The sequence below is a fragment of the Lissotriton helveticus genome, chromosome 7 (genome assembly GCF_964261635.1).
Source record: "Lissotriton helveticus chromosome 7, aLisHel1.1, whole genome shotgun sequence".
Lineage (NCBI taxonomy): Eukaryota > Metazoa > Chordata > Amphibia > Caudata > Salamandridae > Lissotriton > Lissotriton helveticus.
This window is the reverse complement of record NC_136068.1, coordinates 455,429,698-455,449,628: the sequence shown is the minus strand read 5'-3', so window position 1 is coordinate 455,449,628 and position 19,931 is coordinate 455,429,698. Positions and strand designations below refer to the sequence as shown.

Genomic DNA, 19,931 nt, shown 5'->3' with positions numbered 1-19,931 from the left:
CACATCCTGCTTCAGTCCTACATTTTATCCACTACGTAATCTTATGTAAAGCAAACTATTGCAGCTTCTGCAACGGCTCAATCTTCTAACAGCACTGTAATAAATAAAAAAGACAATGCCAGCACATTACCAAGTTAACGCCCAGCCAATGAGCCTGAATGTCAGGGCATGACAACATGAAAGGCGCCTCAGTTGCAAAGTTGCCTCCACATCAAACGTACCACAAAGCTAAAAGACCCAGAAGGGCACACCCTTTTTAGTGTTCGTGAAACAAAAACACAGCTCGTCGCTATTAGGGTAGGTGGAAATGTTTAAAAATCCCTTTCTCTCTTTCCTTCAACCGTTAAAATAAATACAAATAAGAGCCACAACAAAAAGTAAATAAATGCATAATATTCTCCCACGTGGGTTCAGCTGATGAGACTACGTCTCTAGCTGGAATTCGGCCACATGTTTAGGCTGTACCTCCCAGCCCCCCCCCCCCACCAAACCCGACACACACCCACACAGCCATGACCATTAAGCTCTGTAAAGAATCACGAGTCCAAAATATAGAAGGGTAAAAATTCAGATAAAATACATTCCAGTCTGTTCAAAGCCAGCCACAGCTCAGCCACCAATCCAGACTGAAGACTGCGGCAGCCACTGGACCCAACTCAGGAGCTGGAACTCAACCACACCCTGAAAGTAGGATGCTAGTGCTACGAAGACGCGGACCTATGAATGATGGTGCTGCTGGGGGTGGTGTGGGAGTGAGGAAAGGGAGATTAGTGCTGTGGGAACGAAACGAGAGCTTCCAAAAACAGGAAGGAGCCAGGGGATTAAGGATACTGGGATTCCTGTGGGCGAGGCTCAGGGACGTCGGCAGTCACCAGTCGTTACACGAAGGTTTAGGGACACAGAAAAGGAGACTGTAGAAAGGTGATATCAGTGGTTCACGAGAGGGACTGACATCTCCGTAAAACCTCTTCCGGAGCCAGCCGAGGCAGGCTTTTCTTTCCATGGCCCAGAGCTCCCCGCCACGTTTCTCCCCCGTCTTCCATCCCCTCTCCATTCTTTTCTGGTGTGCGTCACTCATTTCCTCATGCTCGTCGTAGTAGGCCGCATCACCAGGGCTGGGACGGCAGGGCCTGGGTGACCACCGGGGCCCCCTCCATGGGTATGACCGTCACCGCGGCGGTGGAGGCAGCAGCGGCGGCTGCTAGTGCCATGGGACACACTTCACCAGTGCCTAGGGTAAAAAGAAGACCAATGCAATTATTTGCCGAATTAATATGCTAAATAATATGAATACTTAGCACAACTATTAACTTCAAAAGATTTCCCAATTCCACAAAAGTGACTGGATAATTCTAGTCAAAAGTGGGTCACAAGACATAGGTGTTCCACATGAACAAATAAAACATTTCCTTAATGAATTTCAATTTACCCTTGTTTGTTGAACTAATAGTAAGTGAAAATCAAGCATTGGCATAGCCAACAGGTCTCTCGCCTTTGGGACCTAACAAGTGTTTAGCCATGCAATGGTTGATGTTGTTGCACCAAAGATATTGTGCTGCATAACTAAATACATATAAGGTCCCAAAAGCGAGACCTATTGGCTATGCCAATGCTTGTTTATGTGGGCATTACACATGGCAGCTAACCCCTGGAATGTGCTTGGTAACAAAGATGAGAAAGTGGTTACGTATGAATGTGAATTAGTATTTTCCACAAACTGCACAGAGTGGACTACATTTCGAAATTTGTGTTCTCTAATCAAGATCCTAAGAGGGGGAATAGGAGATCATGGGCTAGTACCATTCTATAAAGTGTAATGTCTTAAATGAAAGGACTTTTGACTCTTTTGGCAACTAACTGCCAATTCATTCTTTTATGGTGACCAAACAAGAAGGATCATAGCGCTAATTAATGAACTTCTAGGCACAGATCTTCTATGCAGTAATATTGTTATACTCTGAAAATATGTTCTGTTAGAGAACTCAAAACATAATGAAGATGTTGTCAGTGCTATTTCATTTCTTTTTTTGGTGCTTTGTTAACACTGTTAGTTTACCACTTACGGTTCCATAAAGAGGTCGGAGTTTGAAAGACGACCCAACAATAGTCAATTTCAATGTGATGGTAAAATGACAAAGGAGAACAGCTGACATGTTTTGCTAAAGACACTTATTTGTGGTAGAGCTTTTTCCAACACTGTAATGAAATTAAAATAAAAAACGTGTTATAGCGAAGTCATTTTCATCATTGGGCACATGGTTAACACGCCAACAAGAGTTCGTTGTTGTTATTTTTTGGGAAAGGATCTGCTATGCAGGGAACAAAGACAGCACATGCTACACATTATTTAAAATAGCGCAGATTTAAAGTTATCTACGTCCATATCGGGGATAACTCGTTTGTGATTGTATTGGTGGGCTTATAGGTTCGGTCTGACAAAGATATGCAATTTTTGTGCACAAGAAGGCATAACATTAAAAAACAGGAACTCTCGTTTTTGGGTGACATTTTTATTGAGGGCAAAGAAAGGAGCTTCAACCGGGTGCAATGTGAGCTTGACCGTAAAAACAAATGAATGCCTAAAAGTGTGTAACTAATCGAAAGCATTTAAGTGCTGTCAAAGCACGGGGCCTGCTTAAAAGAATCTTGCTAGTCTGTAAACAATATGCTCAGATACAGATGTTAACTACTCTGGGAGCATTTATTCCACATTATACCAGGTGGCATTGTTAAAGGAAAGTGTTGGCTTACAAGAGGTGCCATGTAGAGTACCGATACTCTCCCATTAGAAATGTCTGTACATTTAAACCAAGAAAAATCTTTGGCAGTGAAGCACCATAGCAAGAATGCGATGGGACGTGGTGCAAACAAGACAAGCAATGGCCACGTGGCCGTGAAAGTGACACGGCCGCGAAAGTGAAAGTAATGGCGAGCGATGCGGAGGAAGAGATAAGAAAAGCAGATGGCGGCTGTGTGCGTGCATGCAAGCGTGCACGCAAGCTTGAGGCCAGTTAAAGCTTGTGGGTAGCACTTTGAAAACCCACTTACTAAATGTATCGCAGAGCAGTGCATGCGCTGGCTCAGCGAGACCTAATTAGCAGAAAGGAAGCTTGTTGGGTTGGGGGACGTCTGAGGTTAAGGAGAAAGGAGGTATAGGGAGAAAAAGGAGCTACGCATGTATGTCGGAGTTAGGTTTCCTGCTTGCTTCAAAATGACTGACTTGCAGGTACCCAGGCAACAGAGTGCCTGGCCTGGGCCGAAAAAAAAACAAATACATCACAGACTGTGAAAGAAAAGGGTAATCTGGAGATGGCAGCGCTGGTGGGTTTGGGCTGAACCTGCATGGGCAGGTAAACCAGCCAGATTCCTTGTAGCACTTTTACTTGTGTCTAACGAGTGGAACGTAAGTTACCGGCGGAGGTAAACACAGTTCTTCCCTCACCACATAAATACAATAAAAAGGCTATGCAGATTCAAGGACCTATTCACAATGCAGCTTCTACGCACAATGTCTGTAATGTCTCAGCACAGACACTGGTGTCAACCCTTGCCTCTAAACCCTGACAGCACTCGGTCATCTACCTACCTACCCACCCAATCAATCTGTAACCCTACAAAAATGGTCCCCTCATACTTTCCCTTCAAGCATACAGACCGTGATTAGCAGGTTTGATAGCACGGGACACGTGTCACCACACCTGCTAATCAAAAGACTCTAGAATTGTTTGTATAACTGCATGTGGTAAAAATTTCCCACATTATCATTTCATTTCATTTCCAATCTTTATTTCGACCATTTGGTCATAAAAGATGCACAATACACTTATACAAATATCATTACAGGTAAAATGTTACATATATAAAAAAAGTCTGTACAGGGTTAAACAACTTTGCAATGAATTTAAAAAGATGTTTAAACACTACCCAACATTTTTTAAAAGACGGTTTCGTGTATACCACACATTAGAAAAAAACTTAGAGAGTGCGAAAACAGTTGGGCCAGTAACATCAGTTTTTAAAATCCTGTACATTGGTGCATATTCCCTGCCACCCATGTTCCTTATCAATGGAAGCAGCCAATACTTTCTGGCTGCCCTATAGGCTGGGCAAAAAAAGACAACATGCAGGTCATTTTCCTCCCGGTCCTCGCACACAGGGCAGTGCTTTACAGGGGCAGCCGACGACCACAGACTGGTGAAAGACCGGAAGGGTAATGTGCCATACCGCCACTGGAGATACAATTTTCTGGCAAGTATGGGATAAATAGGATCCAGGGCCTTTTCAAGCATATAAGTATCCTTGCTTTGCAGGAACACAGCTGATAGGGACCCATCTGACTGGGCAGCTATGGCCCCTGCCAATTTGCGTTCATGATATAAAATCGCCAGGGACTTCTTAGAAATATTAGGTGCTGCCGTGGCCGGGTCTGTCCATAAGTCAGGGAGCCCCAAGTCCATGCAAGTGGCTTGAATGTTTTTAACCCAAGGGACACTAAGCACCTTCGGGTGTTTCAATAGTTCGACCAGTTCTGCCCTATAATCCGTGAGATCAGTACTGCTCCATAGCCTGCGCCAAAAGGCTAAGGGTCTCAAGCCTATCTCATCCGCTAATGGCCGTAGTCCTAAATCAAGCCTCAATGGAAGAAGCGGTGTGCTCGGGGGAAGAGCAGCCACCTTTCTTATGAACTTATTTTCTGTAAGAGAGAGACTATGACAAGGTGTGTGCCCCCACAATTCGGCCCCGTACATAATTGCTCCCCTCGCCTGGGCCTTATAAATCTGAATTAAGGAGCCCAATGGCCGGTATGTCGAGCCAATCATTATACGTGCAATGCCTCCAGTAGATTGCACGAGTTTAAGATTTGCCCTACTCTGGTGGGATCCCCAGGTCATAGTTTCATTGAGGGTCACACCCAGATATTCAAAGGTGGCCACTCTCTCGAGCCGCGCAGTTCCCAGTTGAGGATTCTGGCGCAGTTTATGGCTCGGGTTTAAAACCATAAATTTGGTTTTAGTGGCATTAATTTCTAACCCTCTGTCAAGGCAGAATGCAGTGAAGGAGTCAAGTATCCTTTGGATACCCATAGGGGTTTTTGAAAGCAGCAGGGTGTCATCCGCAAACATAATTGCGGGCACCCTACGGCCATTTAGTTTAGGGGCGTCGGTGTAATCAGTGGCATTGAGATGGGCGATTACCCCGTTGACAAAAAGGCAGAACAGGGTCGGCGCCAGCACACAACCCTGTCTTACCCCTCGGTCAACAGGGAACCTATCAGTCAACTCCCCCGACCTCCCGCACCTCACTCGGGCATAATTACCATGATGGAGCCTCTGCAAGATTGACAGGATGTCTGGGGGGACGCCCATCTCTGCCAAGACGCTCCAGAGTTTCCCCCTGGGGACCAGGTCGAAAGCGGCCCGTAAGTCCACAAAAATTGTGTACAGACTGCCGCCGTCGAACTTTGCTGTCTTCCAATAGATTAAATTCAATCTAAATACCTGGTCCACTGTGGATACCCCCTTCCTAAACCCCGCCTGATAGGGACTGAGGGCTCCCACCTCCTCTATCCAGTCCTGAAGCCTGTTCAACAAGACCCTGCCAAACAGTTTCTGGGGGACGTCAATCAGGCTAATTGGCCTGTAGTTGGCTGGAAGAAGAGGGGATCCCTTTTTGAAAATAGGGACCACCTCTGCCCCCAGCCAAGTACCAGGGATTTCCATCCCACCAAGAACACTGTTGAAAAGGGCCACAAAATAAGGCGCCCAGACGATGGGCTCCTGTTTGAAGAGGTCCCCCGGTAGGCTATCTAGTCCCGGCGCCTTTGCAGAAGCCAGGCCCGAGATAGCGGCAATGACCTCGCCCAGCGTAATTGCCTCCCCTTGGTAGCCCGACCCTGCCACCTCGATAGATGCAGGGAGTTCTCCTTGCTCAGAACTATAGAGCGACTGGAAATGGGCCTGCCAAACCCCAGGCGCTATATTTGGCTCCAGTGCCGATTGTAAATTCCCTGACCCCCCGTTGACTACCCTCCAGAACAACCATTGGTTTTGGAGTGCCAAAGCCTTTGTGAGCTCCTCCCACTGATTTTCTTCCCATTCTATTTTGGCCTGGCTGAGGAGCCTTTTATATGCTTGCCTGCTATGTTTCAGGCATTCTCCTCCTACCCCCTCCTTGACTACTTTGAGAAGTTCTGATTTAGCCTGTCTACATGCTCGATTGTACCACAATGCTTTGCCACTGGGCCTTGCTCTGGTCTTACGTGGACTACTAGTGAAGTGTAGTGCCGCCATTTTTGTAAGGTCCTCATGGGCCTTAAAAACTCTGGTCTGGGAGTCTATATCATTTCCCTTAATGTCAGAACTCCCCACGACTTCCAGAATAGGGACAATCTCAGCATATAGTAGGGGAAGTTTGTCCTTGGTTGCAACCATATTTTCCCACCTAATTCTTCTCCTACTGCTATCAAGGTGGAGTACGGGTTTATTCCCTTCTACTGTAGGCCCCAAGGCCAAAGGGCCTGGGTGCACCAGGTCAAGCTCCACATTATCACATCCTGCCCCTCTGTAATCTGCTCTATCTCCAACTCTGCTATATGACCATCATTCAGTATTCTCTTAAAGACCATCTCTTGTTGTACTATCCTCTACCTCCCTTTCCTATCACATCGTCTAGCACCTTAGCCTATAGACACATTCGGCTACCAGTTCTCTATTTTATCCTACTGGTTCTATACTCTATGCGACCATTGGTCTCCTACCACAGTTTCCAAATGTACTCGCTCCCTACATCTGCTATTACGCAATGGGCGTCATGTTTATCATCGATTATTCCACAAAACATGTGCTTCCATTCCTCCTACCCTTCCATATTTTTTGGTCTAGGCTGGCGATAGCAGCGCGCATGCACTGCTCTCGGCATTCAAGAGCTTCTTGAAATCAATCCAGTTTTGGAAAGGGACTTGAAGCCCCGCCCATCTTTTTAATTGGGTAGCGTCATCTTCCATGCAAAAGGCTGGCTTCTGATTGTAAAGGAGGCTTCTTAGTCCCTCTTTGTTGCCGCCTTGTCTCCTTTTGGCCCTGCCCACCGGGATTGAATTGTTTACTGGCAGCGTGACACTCTCTCCTTCATTAGTCGGTAGGCACTTTTTTCTTCGCATTCTGCTTTGGCAAAGTCAGCCGCATGTTTATTTTCGAATCACGCTTAAAACACGCGGCTGCCTTTGCGGTACTGCCCTTGTTTTACTTGATAAATAATGTCTTGTTTTACTTGTTAAATAATGTCCTATGGGAACGCTGCTGTGGCGGAACTTACGGCTGGCGCAGTGATAAAGGATCATGTTGGTGTTTAAAGCCGACCCCACCTGAACAGACCGGCGGCCGAGAGGAACGGAGATCTCTAACGTAGGTAAGGTGGTGTACGTTGCTGAGGGTTGTAGATAGACAAACGGTCGGCGACACTTGATCCTCCGGAGCCAATCAAGCTGAGTGCGAGTGTTGTATTTAATGGGAAGGCCCTAATGATCCTCTCTAGAGTTACGGGCTACGATTTGCTTGCGTAGTTTGTCGCCACCCACGCTCAGCTCCTTATGGTGGTCGCCATGAATAAAAAGCTCGGCCTATCCCCTTCCAGCAGAGCCGTTCACTTTTCTCTTTGCTACATTAGACGCTGGGTATATCCCGTAAGCGACTATGCAGCTTCTTAGAACCCCACGTAGACGAACTGTGTGAGAAGTTGGCCTGATATGTGATGTCCACTATTCTAGTGGGCACCTTGTATCAGTACAAACAACCCTTATGGTGATGGTTGTAAAGTCAACCTTATAGACCAGCAATCCTAGTGGTAGCATGGACAAAGCAGTCTTAGGCTAAACTCAAGAGGGCATGTGAAGCCAGCGGTTTTACCATATGTAACCCCTTTAATACCAAGTGAAAGGACACCACACATTTATTTCTAACACAATCCTCTGAACTCTTTATGAGGTCAGAGGCACCAGCACAATACAAGATACTTAATTAAAATACAATAAGTTGCACAAAATACAGTAATGCCCTAGGGGCACTTCGAACCATATACTAAAATAGTGGTATAAGAACCACGTCACGAACAAAGGAAAGGCCTAGGGCCTGGAGAATCGCTGGGGCTACACTGTACTACCAATGGATAGAGAGCAGGAGGCCCACGGGATGCGCGTGCATTGTCTTTACACGCACGCAAGTTATCATAGAGTTAGAATGAGAACGAAAGAAATGGAAACTAGTTCTTTTAGGACACTTCCGGATGGACTAGGGAAAAGCTACTTGAAACTAGGACACTAGGATAGTCAATACCCACAGGAGTACCGAAATACTTGCGTTACCTCACCCACAGGAAGCGAGTGCATAGGTGTCAATGTGTGTCGGGTTTCGACGCTGATTCCTATGGAGCCTTGGAGAAAGATGCTACAGGCGACCAGGAGAGAAGTGTCCGGGTGGATCCAAGGGCGGATCGAGGATGAAGAGTACCTGAAAGCAGAGGGGACAGAGTCTGGGTCACTAACCAGTGACCAGGATAGAACCAGGAAGGAACCAGGCGATGTCGTGGAGCTGGTCTCTGCAGCCACCTGGACCAGGAGGTGTCGAGCAGGATACGGACTGTCCCACGAAGGCTCTCGCTGTCGGCTGTGTCGGCTTCCGGATTGGAGTCAACAAACCTTGGCAAAGGCAACCCACGCAGGAATCGAAGGTGGCTTCTTAATCAGGCCAGCAAGGTCTGATGGGCTGCTCCTTTTCAGGGGAGCGAGGGCCAGCCTGGAGCAACCAGACCAGCGTTGCAAATCAAAGGTTTCGTCGTCACAGAGGCCACTAGACAACGGGCAAGTGACCGGACAGAAGCGTCGAGCAGGAAAATGCAGAAGGGCCCCACGCAGAACTCGTGGAGTGTGGAGGGCTGATCTTCGGTGCAGTTGGTGCTCGGGGCTGGGTCTTCTAAATCCCCAATGCACAACTTCGAGGGTGCCTCAGAAGTTGCACGGAAAGCAATTCGCTGGCTTTCCAAGATGGCCGGTCCCATGTCTCTCGTCGCCTCCACGGCTCTCAGCTCTGCTGTGACTGTGGATCGGGCTGTTGGAAGTCTGGAAGTCCGGGTCTTGTCTGGCTCTGTGCTCGGGCTGCGACAGGAGCGCCGACAAAGCAAACCGTTGATCGCTTGATGGTGCCTGCTTGCACAGGGTGGTCACTCCTTGACCACAAGGGAGATTCTTCAGTCTTCTACGTCGAGTAGGATGTCGAAGTTCCAAAGTTTCGTATCAGAGTTTCAGTCAGGATAAATCTAAAGTCTTGGGACTCAGCTCCTACCTATATACCAAATTTAGGGGCTTGATTAGCTGCTAGGTCCCTCCTATGGGTGGGACCCAGGAAGGGGGTGGTTACACCCCTTTCCCTTTGTCAAGTTTCGCGCCAGAGCTGGGGCTGGAGTGTCCCAGCACCGGTTTCAACTGGACTATGCATGGGACACCTTGTGTGCCCCAGGCAGTGTCTCATTTCATTCAGCCCTCCCTGCCCCAATACACTATAGCCTGTCTGGGGTGGTGCTAGCACCTCCCAAGACAGGAAACCTATTGTCCAAGCCTCCCTCGCTGGAAGGACTCCCAGCAGCAGGAGGTCAGACTTGTGTCTGTGGCAGCAGAATCCATTTTGTGATGCTGAGGCTCTGGTTAACTTTAACCGGGATTAGTGGAAGTAACATGTCTTCTCCCTCTAGAATGGTGGAATGCTACCCCCGTCACCAGAACTGGCGAGGGGGTAGTATTCCAAAGCGTATGACACCTTACACAACATGTTTTGATAAAGCCAAACCAGAGTTAGCATTTAACCGCAAGGTTCATAATGCACTTAAGAGTATATGGTATGGCAATATTCTAGAACAGCTCTAGGGACATGGTTACGAAAGCTTCAGAAAGGCTCAGCTCATGCTAGAACACCATCTAACATAAAACCAAGCACTATGCCTTCAGGATAGTTAAGGCCTACCATTGGAGTGACTTATAGGTGCATATGTGTCTATATATAAGGTTAGATATAGGTATACTATATCTAAGCAAGGGGTGATTACACGACGACCTTGCCCCAGCTGAGTGATCAGCCAGTTGTGTCAGTTTGGATGGCCAGCCAGGGGTGGCAAAAGATATGCTGCAGCCCCTGGTAGGCTTTGAATGCACCTATGCCCTGGGTACCTATAGTACACTATACAGGGGCTCATAAGGTGACCCAATATCCAATTAGGTATGTACCTACAGTACATGGAGTCCATTTTACATAGAGAGCAGATATCCTGGGGCCCTGATTAGCAGGATCCCAGGCCAACTAAGTCGAAAACCAGCTAAACACAAGGCAAACAATCTGGGGTAACCATAGTCAGGTATCCACCTTCCTACAAACTGTTTTTAACAATTAGGTTTATTTCTTACCTTTCCCAGTTGGTCTTTTTTCCTCTTGTTGGAGAACTTGGAACGGGTCCTTTAGAAAAGCGTTTCATGATAATCTGCATTGTATGTGACCATGGCCTTACCTCTCACCATATAATATTTTTTGTCCACACGTGCCCCTCCAAATCAGAGTGATGCCTTTTTGGCATTTGGGATGAAGTGAATAGTTCTGCCCGACTATTACTTCCCAGTCTGTTTCGAGTCGTACTACAGATGCGGAATCCCTAAGACAATGGTATGCGACATTGGAGGGTGAATAATGTGGTAGGTTGGTTTACTTTGTCTCGAACTTGGTTAGCTTTGTCTCCTAGCTGTTGTGTTAAAGCTGTCAATTGTCATGGGTGTGGTTTTTCAGTGGCCTTGTTTGTCAACTCTAAAACACGGCCAGTTGCAGTTGCTACAGGTCTAGTATGATCGGTGGACCCTCAGTCCGAAATCTTGACCGTGGCTACACCATTTTGATACACTGACTGTCTTTATGCTATTTTGGCCCAACTCTGGCAACTCCATTAGAGGCACATCGGTAGGCATTCCTTGATTGTGTGAATAAGTCATATAAGTACTTGAGCTCCCCGCATTGACAAAGGCTGCAGTGTCCCCAGGCTAAGTTGTTGTTCGATAGGGATTAAACCGTTTGTTAGGATTAAATGGGAAATTGAACGCATTTTACAAGGAGGGCTGCGAACGAAGTCCTGTGCATCTCATTGTACTATCAGCTGGCGCTGTCAGTTGTCATGGCAACATTTGGTAACAGGTGAGGGTGACCTAATCACATTTCGGAAATTACATTTCCCTCCAACTTGGAGTGGTATGTATCCGTGACGGACACTGGCCCTTTCCTTGCAAGCCTCCAGCATGAAGGGCACTCACTGCCTGTGAGGATAACAAGGGACCGTGGAACAAACTATCTCCAAAATCTGGTGTTGCACGGAGTGAGCATCCGTGGCGCAGGGTCCGCTCCAGTGAGCAGAGATCGGGTTTCTCGCTTCGCTCTAAGATTCGGAGAAGCTTCAGTGTCCTTTCATATTTGATATTGTCACAGAATTACCAGTGCACAACTCCTCTCGAAAATAGCACCAGTCACGTGCCGCCACACCGGGATCTGTCGGTAAGGACCGCAAATGGTGCAGTTATCTTTGTGCGTATCTCCCTCTTGGCTGTTTGTAGATGCTTGCCACTCCTCTTAGACGGATGGCGTTTCAAGGGTTATCAAAATGGAGTGGATAGTAATGGAAGGAAAAGGACGTTACCTCAAGTCATTCTCGTGGGCTGTCTTAAGGCTAGTCTTTGTTGTAATGAAGTAATTTGTGCACTGTTCTCAAGTTGTTTTGTAGTGACCATCCCACAGCATATTAAAAGTGTGTAGTGTACCACCATTTTTTTTATAAGTGTTTAATGTTAAGATTATAATGTACGTTTAAAGGTTTCCAGGCGAAAAAAGCTCTACAGAGAATGAGAGAGAGAGAGAAAAGGAGAGAGAGAGACAGAGAGAGACAAGGAGAGAGCGAGAATGAGAGAGAGATAGAGAGAATAATTGAACGCGCTCATCACTTCCCATTTACTAAAAATACCAAGCAAAAAAGAAAGTGACTACCCAAGAGCCATTCTGGTTAGATTCAATAACTTTTTAGCAAGAGAAGCTGTGTTTGACCTGGCTAGACAAGACAAAAAACGTTCGGCCAATGGATGTAACTTCTTTGTTAGGCCTGATTTTTGTCAGGTGACTGTATCTAAACGTTGGCATTTAAGACAATTGATAGCTGGATTTCAGGAAAAAGGAGCCACAGTGTATCTACAAAACCCGGCAAAACTTAAGGTTATTGTTAAAGGTCAAACAAAATGTTTTCTCTCCGAGATTGTAGCTAAGGAGTACCTAGCCTCATTATGAATCATCAATAGTTAACGGTTAAGTTTGCCAACTCAGGTGTTTACTTTGATATTCTCTATCTTTTTCATTTGTATACTAATGGTTATCAATGATAAATCCGTTATGTATATATACATTTCCGAGAAGGCTAGGTCTACATCTGATATAGGGCTCCTTCTTCGGATCTAGTAGGGAGGGGAGAGGTTGGGGGGGGACTCTCTGTGCTCCCAGGGACTGTTTGTCCCTGTGCCTCATAAGTTGGGTTTGGGTGGGGGGAGGGACGGCTGGGTGGGTGTCAGGGCTCGTGGAGTGGGGTTTTGGGGGTTTTGGTGGGGGTTCTGGTGGTGGTGGGGGTGCTTAATTCAGCAACAGTCAGAAAGGTATTAGAGTCAGACATGGTCAATGTTAATCAATTCATGCTTCCAAGTAGGAATCTGAACAGCTTTTTGAAAGATAACGTTTATTATAAAGATGGTAGATGTATTTTGATATTGCCGGATAGGACTAGAAAAACAAGTTCTGCAATTATATTTGTCTGGCGGCCTTTAACTGATTTTTTATTTCTTCTTAAATGGGTAAGAAAATAAAGGTGTGTACACTGAATATTAATGGCCTTAATGATGCTAAGAAAAAAAGGATTTTGGCTAAAATGATTTATTTGTTGCAAATCGATATACTTTGCTTACAAGAACCCCATGTTGCGTGGGATAAAAGGGGACTTCTAAAAAATCCAGGATTAGATCTGTTAATATGCACCAAACAGACTGGGATTAAGAGAGGGGTCGCTATTTTTATGCGACAAAATCTAGGCTCTTGTCTTAAAACAACTGCGGACAAATGGGGGAGGTGGGCTTCCGCAGAACTTTTATTTTCTCGACAGAAAATTATGATTTATACAGTGTACGGCCCTAACATAGATGACTCTGAATTGTTAAACTTTTTTAATTTAGAGCTTGCATTGTGTAACCTTCCTATCATTATATGTGGGGACTTCAATATTAATCTTGAAGCTAATTTCGATATGAGACAAAATAATAAATATAAGGGATCTAAACCACGTACTTTTAGAGCTTTGAAGAATCTAGTGGTTGATAATGGGCTTTTAGATGTTTGGCATAATCTTCATGCCAAAGTTCCTGGGTTTAGCTTTTAATCTGCCCCACATCGGAAATATGTACGCTTAGACTATTTTTTTGTATCTCAATTTTTTATTAAAACAATAGCGAAGGAGATCCTTCCAAAACTATTATCAGACCATAATCCATTAATAGCAAGTTTTTGTTTACCATCGGTTGGGGAAGTCCCTAAAACAATTTGGACATATCAGAAGAATCTATTATTTGAAGAGGACTATATTCAATTTATGATCAAAGTCATTCAGGTTTTTTTTCCCATCAATAATGAAACTGCTTCTATCCCAATTGTATGTGACACCTTCAAATCTGGAGTTAGAGGGGAAACTCTTAAGTATTCAAATTTTTTACACAAAAGTAAACGTGAGAAATTCCAAAATGATTGTGATATGGTCCTAAAGGCGGGAAAAAAACGAGCTGAAAGTATCAAAGTTAATAAGTATATCGAAGAATCCCAAATCGATCTACCGATTAAGCGCAGCATAGTATATTCTCATATTGCTGATCGAGTGGCATCTGAGTTTAGACAACATAGAACAGAAAGCTATGAACTAAACGACCAAACGGGGAAAATATTAGCGCAGAGACTGCGCCAAAAAACAATATCCAATGAAATTTTGAAAATTCGAGATGTTAGGGGAGATGTCAGGAATTCCAGAGAAGACATATTAGCAGCCTTTAACGAATTTTATCAAAACTTATATCATCAGCCCAACAAAGGGGCAGATTTAGGAGAAAGGACAGCACAATACCTGGCAAGTATTAATAAAACGGAACTATCTGAAGAGCAGAAGGAGATACTGAATGCCCCAATCGCTTGGGAAGGAATTGAAGCAGCCATCATGGGGTTGGCTATTGGCAAGGCAATGGGACCTGATAATATTCCCTTAGAATTTTACCGGGTGTTCAGGAGAATGCTTAAACCAGAATTGATTAAGCTATTTCAGCTAGCCTTTTTAGGCAATCCTCTTGAGTCATGGGCTCTAGCCACTATTGTTATATTTAAAAATAAAGGAAAGGATAGTGAAGAGCTTGGATCTTACAGACCTATTTCTCTTATTTCAGCCAATAGCAAGATTTTTTCTAAAATCCTCGCTAACAGATTAAATGACTTGATGCCCTCCCTGGTCTCTAGAAGGCAACATGGATTTATCTCTAAAAGGGATACCACAGACCACATCAAAAAAATTGTAGGTTTATTGGACTGGGCGCAGGCCTCAAAATCTCCGGTTGCGGTGGCCCTGCTGGACGCTGAAAAAGCATTCGACAGGGTCACCTGGGGGTTCCTATAGGCTGTTATGGCCTAGATGGGATTCCTTAACGCTTACATTGATGCAATTAAGGTGCTATACCACTACCCAAAAGCTGCTATAAGGATTTCAAATACATTATCAGGGTTTTTTAGGATATAAAGGTGAACTAGGCAAGGCTGCCCCTGTTCCCCTTTTCTATTTGCCATATATTTGGAGCCCTTTCTCCGCAAACTATTTAAAGAAGAAGGTATCATTCCGGTCACGAGTGGACAAAATAAATGTAAAATATTTGCGTATGCAGATGATGTGGCCATTACTACATCAGTCTCGCATTACCAAAAATTACTTTTTTAGCAGAAGAATTCGGTGGCCTGTCGGGTTATAAATTAAATTTAGCAAAAACCCAGTTGATTCATTCTGAAAGTGGCCGCCCTAATGACTTGGTCTTTGTTTCAGAAGCCCAATATCTTGGGATTATTATCTCCCCTAAAATCAAGGAAATTGTGCATGTTAACATCGAACCAGTGTTGAAATCTTGTAACACCACGCTGGAAAGATGAAATAATCTACACTTTTCTCTTTATGGACGCGCAAATATTTTGAAGATGCTGATTTTTCCCAAATTTTTATATTTATTTCGCACAATCCCCCTCCTATTTTCAGCATCTTATTTTTCAAAAATAGACAGAATGGTGTCCAGGTTTTTATGGGGTTACCGACTATCTAGGCGTGCTTTAAGATGGTGCTCTCTTCCGAGAATAAAAGGGTGGATGGGGGATTCCTAATTTCCGTTTATATTATTGGCTTATTTCTTTAAGATATATGGGCATATTAATATTTCCCGATATTATTTTGGATGAACCAATTAACCCCTCAATTTATGAGATGTTGTTAGGTGAGGAAGCTTCCCAATGTCTACTTAAAATTTTAGAACCTAGCTATTATAACAAGCACTGGCGTTGCCAATAGGTTTCGCATTTGGAAAGTTGGAGCTATTGGCTTTGTAAATGACATTTTATATTTATATATCATTATTGGCATTGTCAATAACAATATATAAATATAAAATGTCATTTACAAAACCAATAGCTCCAACTTTCCAAATGCGAAACCTATTGGCAACGCCAGTGCTTGTTTGGCTTTGTAAGCAAAAAAAGTGGAGATAAAGCCCTTGTTTCGTTTGCTACCTAAGTTGGCTTATGATCATCAGTGATCCGGAGACTGTTACTTCAGTCTATCATGCCTGGATTGGCTCCGAAGAAAAATACCTTAGTGCCTCTAATATCTGGTGGGGTGAGCAGATCTACCCCACTCGAGCCCTGGTTCTCTGGGGAACTCAGGCTTGGAAAACGGCGTTGTTGAAGTGATTGAGTTAGTTTCCGACAAACTGAAAGGGGGTGTCTGTAAGCTTCCGATGCAGCCGCCACCGCTGGAGGGAATTAAAGTATCAGCAGACAGACCTCTGGTATTTTGATTCATACAGACAGCGTCCCAATTTCACCGAATTTTTCTCGATAGAAAAATGCTACATCGTTGCAGAAGGTTTCTTTTTCTCTGGGGGTTTGGTTAATTTCTGAACAGAGGCAAATAATTATATTGGGCCATTTTTTGGCCGATTTTATTTTATCTGTAAAGTAGCTGGAGTTCACATTACAGATCAACGCTTTATATTTTGAAATCACTCATCTCTTTCGGAGACCGGTCAACTGGAGAGCTTTAAAAACGCTCGTCTGTGCCCTCTCCGTTCTTCGATTCATCTATTCTTAGTTTCCATCCTCCGTATGCCTTCTTAGACTATAGCCTACGCTCAATCGCATATCTGTTACTGTATCTGTTATTGTATGTCTATACATTGCCAGCACCTTATTTCATAGATCACGTCTCCTTTGAAACTGTGTCAGTGCAACCTAAAAACACCCTATCTCCTGTATCCTATTTGTTCAGCCCACCAAACATTGCAGGTTGGCACTAACGCTAACTATTCCATCCCATTACATCAGAGCATTTCAGCCGAGAGCGTTACCTCACAAAGATATCTTTTAGGCTAAATTATCACGATGCGGCCAAATTTAAGATTAGAGAGATCTTGTTGTTTTGGACAATTAAATGCATGAACTAAAGTATTCTTAGATGACATTAAACAACATCCCCTATACAGACCCACCCCACCACCCATTGCCTTGGTAAGGGAACTCTGACCTCAGCCTCCTCCACTAAAAAAAATCCGTATTCGCCGTTTTTTTGCCCCGAGCAGCACTTCACAAAATTCCTATAATTTTTGTTGCTTAAAGCAAGTACTACATAGAAACACACCCTCGGAAAAACATGAGTTACATGTTGAAATGGCTGCATAACTGTTTATATCACACCCAGGCAGCATGTTAGCAAGTGCGTAATAAAAAGGAGCACATGGTGCAGTTACAACCGGATGCCGTTAGGATGCATCATACTCCCACCACCTCTGATCTCTGACATGCAAAAAGCAGCGTTGAACGGTAGCAGACTTACAAGTCCCCTATTAGCCGTCAGCCAGAGCAGAGAGTATGCTTCACAAAACCCAAAGCAAGCGAACACCACTGAATACCTACCGCTCCTGTCAGCCGCTTTACAAACCCTGCGGAGTCCAGGCCGGATTTTCCAAGTGGGCTTCTTCGTGTGGGGAGCAGCGCTGCGCTTCTGACGTTAGACGCATGCGCAAGAACTAACACACGTGCGTGAGAGGCAGAAGCAAATAGTTGTAGAAACATCGGCCCAACAGAGCGAGCGCACACTCACTTTCTCTTCCGGAGTAACAGGGCAAGGACCTGGGAGGCTGGACCTTCTTTTCAGGGCGGTCTATTTTTCTGATAAATAGTCTTTATTAGGGAGGAAGTGCCATAAAGACCCCTTTGAAAAAACTAAAGCTACCCCACATAGCCCGAAAGTTAATAACAAGTCAGGTTCCGGGCCGCGCTGTGATTGGCTGACGTCACGGGGGTGTCCCGGCCGGCAGCCAATCACAGCGCGGCCCGGGGAATGACGTCACGGGGGTGTCCCGGGCCGGCAGCCAATGACAGCGCGGCCCGGGACAAAGGGGCGGGGCTTAAAAAAAGCCCGAGAAACGCCCCCGAATCGCGTTTTCCCCGAGAAAGCGCGATTGACAGCCTCTGTCTCCCAATGGCTAGCCTCCATTTATGGAGCTAGCCAATGAGAGGCAGAGGCGGTGCCGACATCCATACTGTAGACAAAAGTTTTCGATCTGGGAGGGGCACTTCGTGCCCTCACCAGGTCGAAACCTAAAAAGACAAAATTTAAAATTATTTCAACCGTAGTATCTATATGGCGCCAGATCAAAAAGAAAGTTATCCGACTAAATGATTTGAATTATTATTCTCCAATTCTGAATAATCACATGCTTCCTGAAATTTTTAAAGATCAAATCATGAAGAGATGGTATATTGCAGGTATTCGTCAATTGGGTGATCTTTATCAAGATACTTTATTTGTTTCTTTTTCTAGTCTACAAACAAAATATAACGTACCTAGAAAGGATTTTTTTAAATACCTCCAGATACACCGTTTTTGGGACTCAAAGGGCCTTATTCATCAAACTTGTATGAGTAAAAATAATATTTTAGAAGCAAGCAGAAGAACAAAAAAAATTGGGCCTATTTATCAGATGGTTATTAACCAAATGGATGATGATCTGACAGTTATTGAGAATAAATGGCAAAGGAAGTTCGAAATGGAGAACTTTGATACAACTAGATCTATTCAATTATCGACTCGGCTACTATTCAACGGTTCGCTACAAAACCAGCATTTTATGGCAATTTATGATCTTTATTATTCTCCGATAAAGTTGGCTAAATGGAAAAGTAGCAACGACCATAAGTGTAAACGTTGTGATGAAATAGCTACTGACTCTATTCATATGTTTTTTAAGTGCCCACACTTTCTCAATATATTTTTGATGTTGAATTTTTTTTTAACAATAGTTTGGGGATTTCCTTAAAATGGACTGCTGAAATGGTTATTATGGGTTTAGAAATGGATCAGATAGAAACAAGGTCAGCAGCTGAAGAAGGTTTTCTATTTATTTGTATGGCTGCGTATCGTTTTTGTATCACCTCACACTGGCTAGATATCGAACCTCCAGTGTTTTATAACTGGCAAGTCAAACTCTTATCTATATATCAATTTCAAATGCCTATTTACAAACATAAGGGTGCCAAAAGGAAGGAGTTTGGCAAAAAATCTGTGCCCCTATTTCAAGATGGATTTAATTTTGTATGCTTCTACAATGTTAAACTTTTTTTTTAATAATGAATTGTGATAATTAGCAATTTATTGTTTATATGATAACGCTGTGAGGTATGCTTATTGTATTATTGTATGACTGTTTGCTGAAATAAAATTAATAAAAAAATAAAAAAAGAGATCGAGAGAATAAAGGAGAAAGAGAATGAGAATAAGAAACATTTAAAAAAAAATAGAGTCTGGCTGGTGCTGCCAAGTGGGCAGTTCTCATATTATATACCCCTAGTCTGAAGTCCGGTTATTACTCCGCCCCTTCACATTCTCCCCGAAGCCCGGCAGAGAGCTTGGGCTTCAGTGAGCTTGCTTCGGGGCAGTGGGCAGCCGTCTGAGGTGGCGTTGCAGAGACTTGCCAAATAATCAATTTTATGAGGTACACAGAAAGGATGCTTCGAACACGCATGTGATAAACAATGTGCTATATTAACAAGCATTAAAAATGCAATAGGTCTCGCCTTTCATTAACGTAAAGCCATTTGCTTTGCTATACAATACCATTAGCAAAGCAAATGGTTTTAACTTAATCAAAGGCAAGACCTATTGCATTTTCAATGGTTGTTACTATTGTAAGTCTTTTTCCCTCTCGCTTCCCATTCTGGGCAGCAAGGGGCAGAGAAAAATTAAGAGGCGGCTTGCCTTTCCGAGTTTCACCTCAGCGGTTCAGCCTCAGAAGTCTCTCCAGCGATGGTGCTGGGGGCGGGGCTAGCTCCTCCCAGGCCCCGCCCCAGGTGTGTCTGCATGTGCCCGCTCATCTGCGTGGGGGTCTTGCAGTGCACGCCGCACAGCTTGCAGAGGTAGGAATCCGGACGGGGCGCCGCCAAGCCATGGTGTTGCACCACATGGACTCTGAGGTAAGCCGCTGTGGTGAAACCTACATGAAAACGCAAAGACCGTCACTTTAAGCCAGGTATCAGAGCGTT

General features: G+C 44.4%; 1 protein-coding gene across 1 annotated transcript in view; it reads right to left on the bottom strand.

Annotated features, from left to right (window-relative positions):
* Nucleotides 1-484: 484 nt before the first annotated feature.
* MAZ (MYC associated zinc finger protein) overlaps nucleotides 485-19,931 on the bottom strand; it is a 174,628-nt gene continuing 155,181 nt past the window's right edge. The window contains exon 5 of the mRNA XM_078652402.1: nucleotides 485-1,231. Coding sequence (XP_078508528.1) covers nucleotides 1,107-1,231 — 125 coding nt within the window. The 3' untranslated portion in view covers nucleotides 485-1,106. The remainder of the gene's footprint in view (nucleotides 1,232-19,931) is intronic.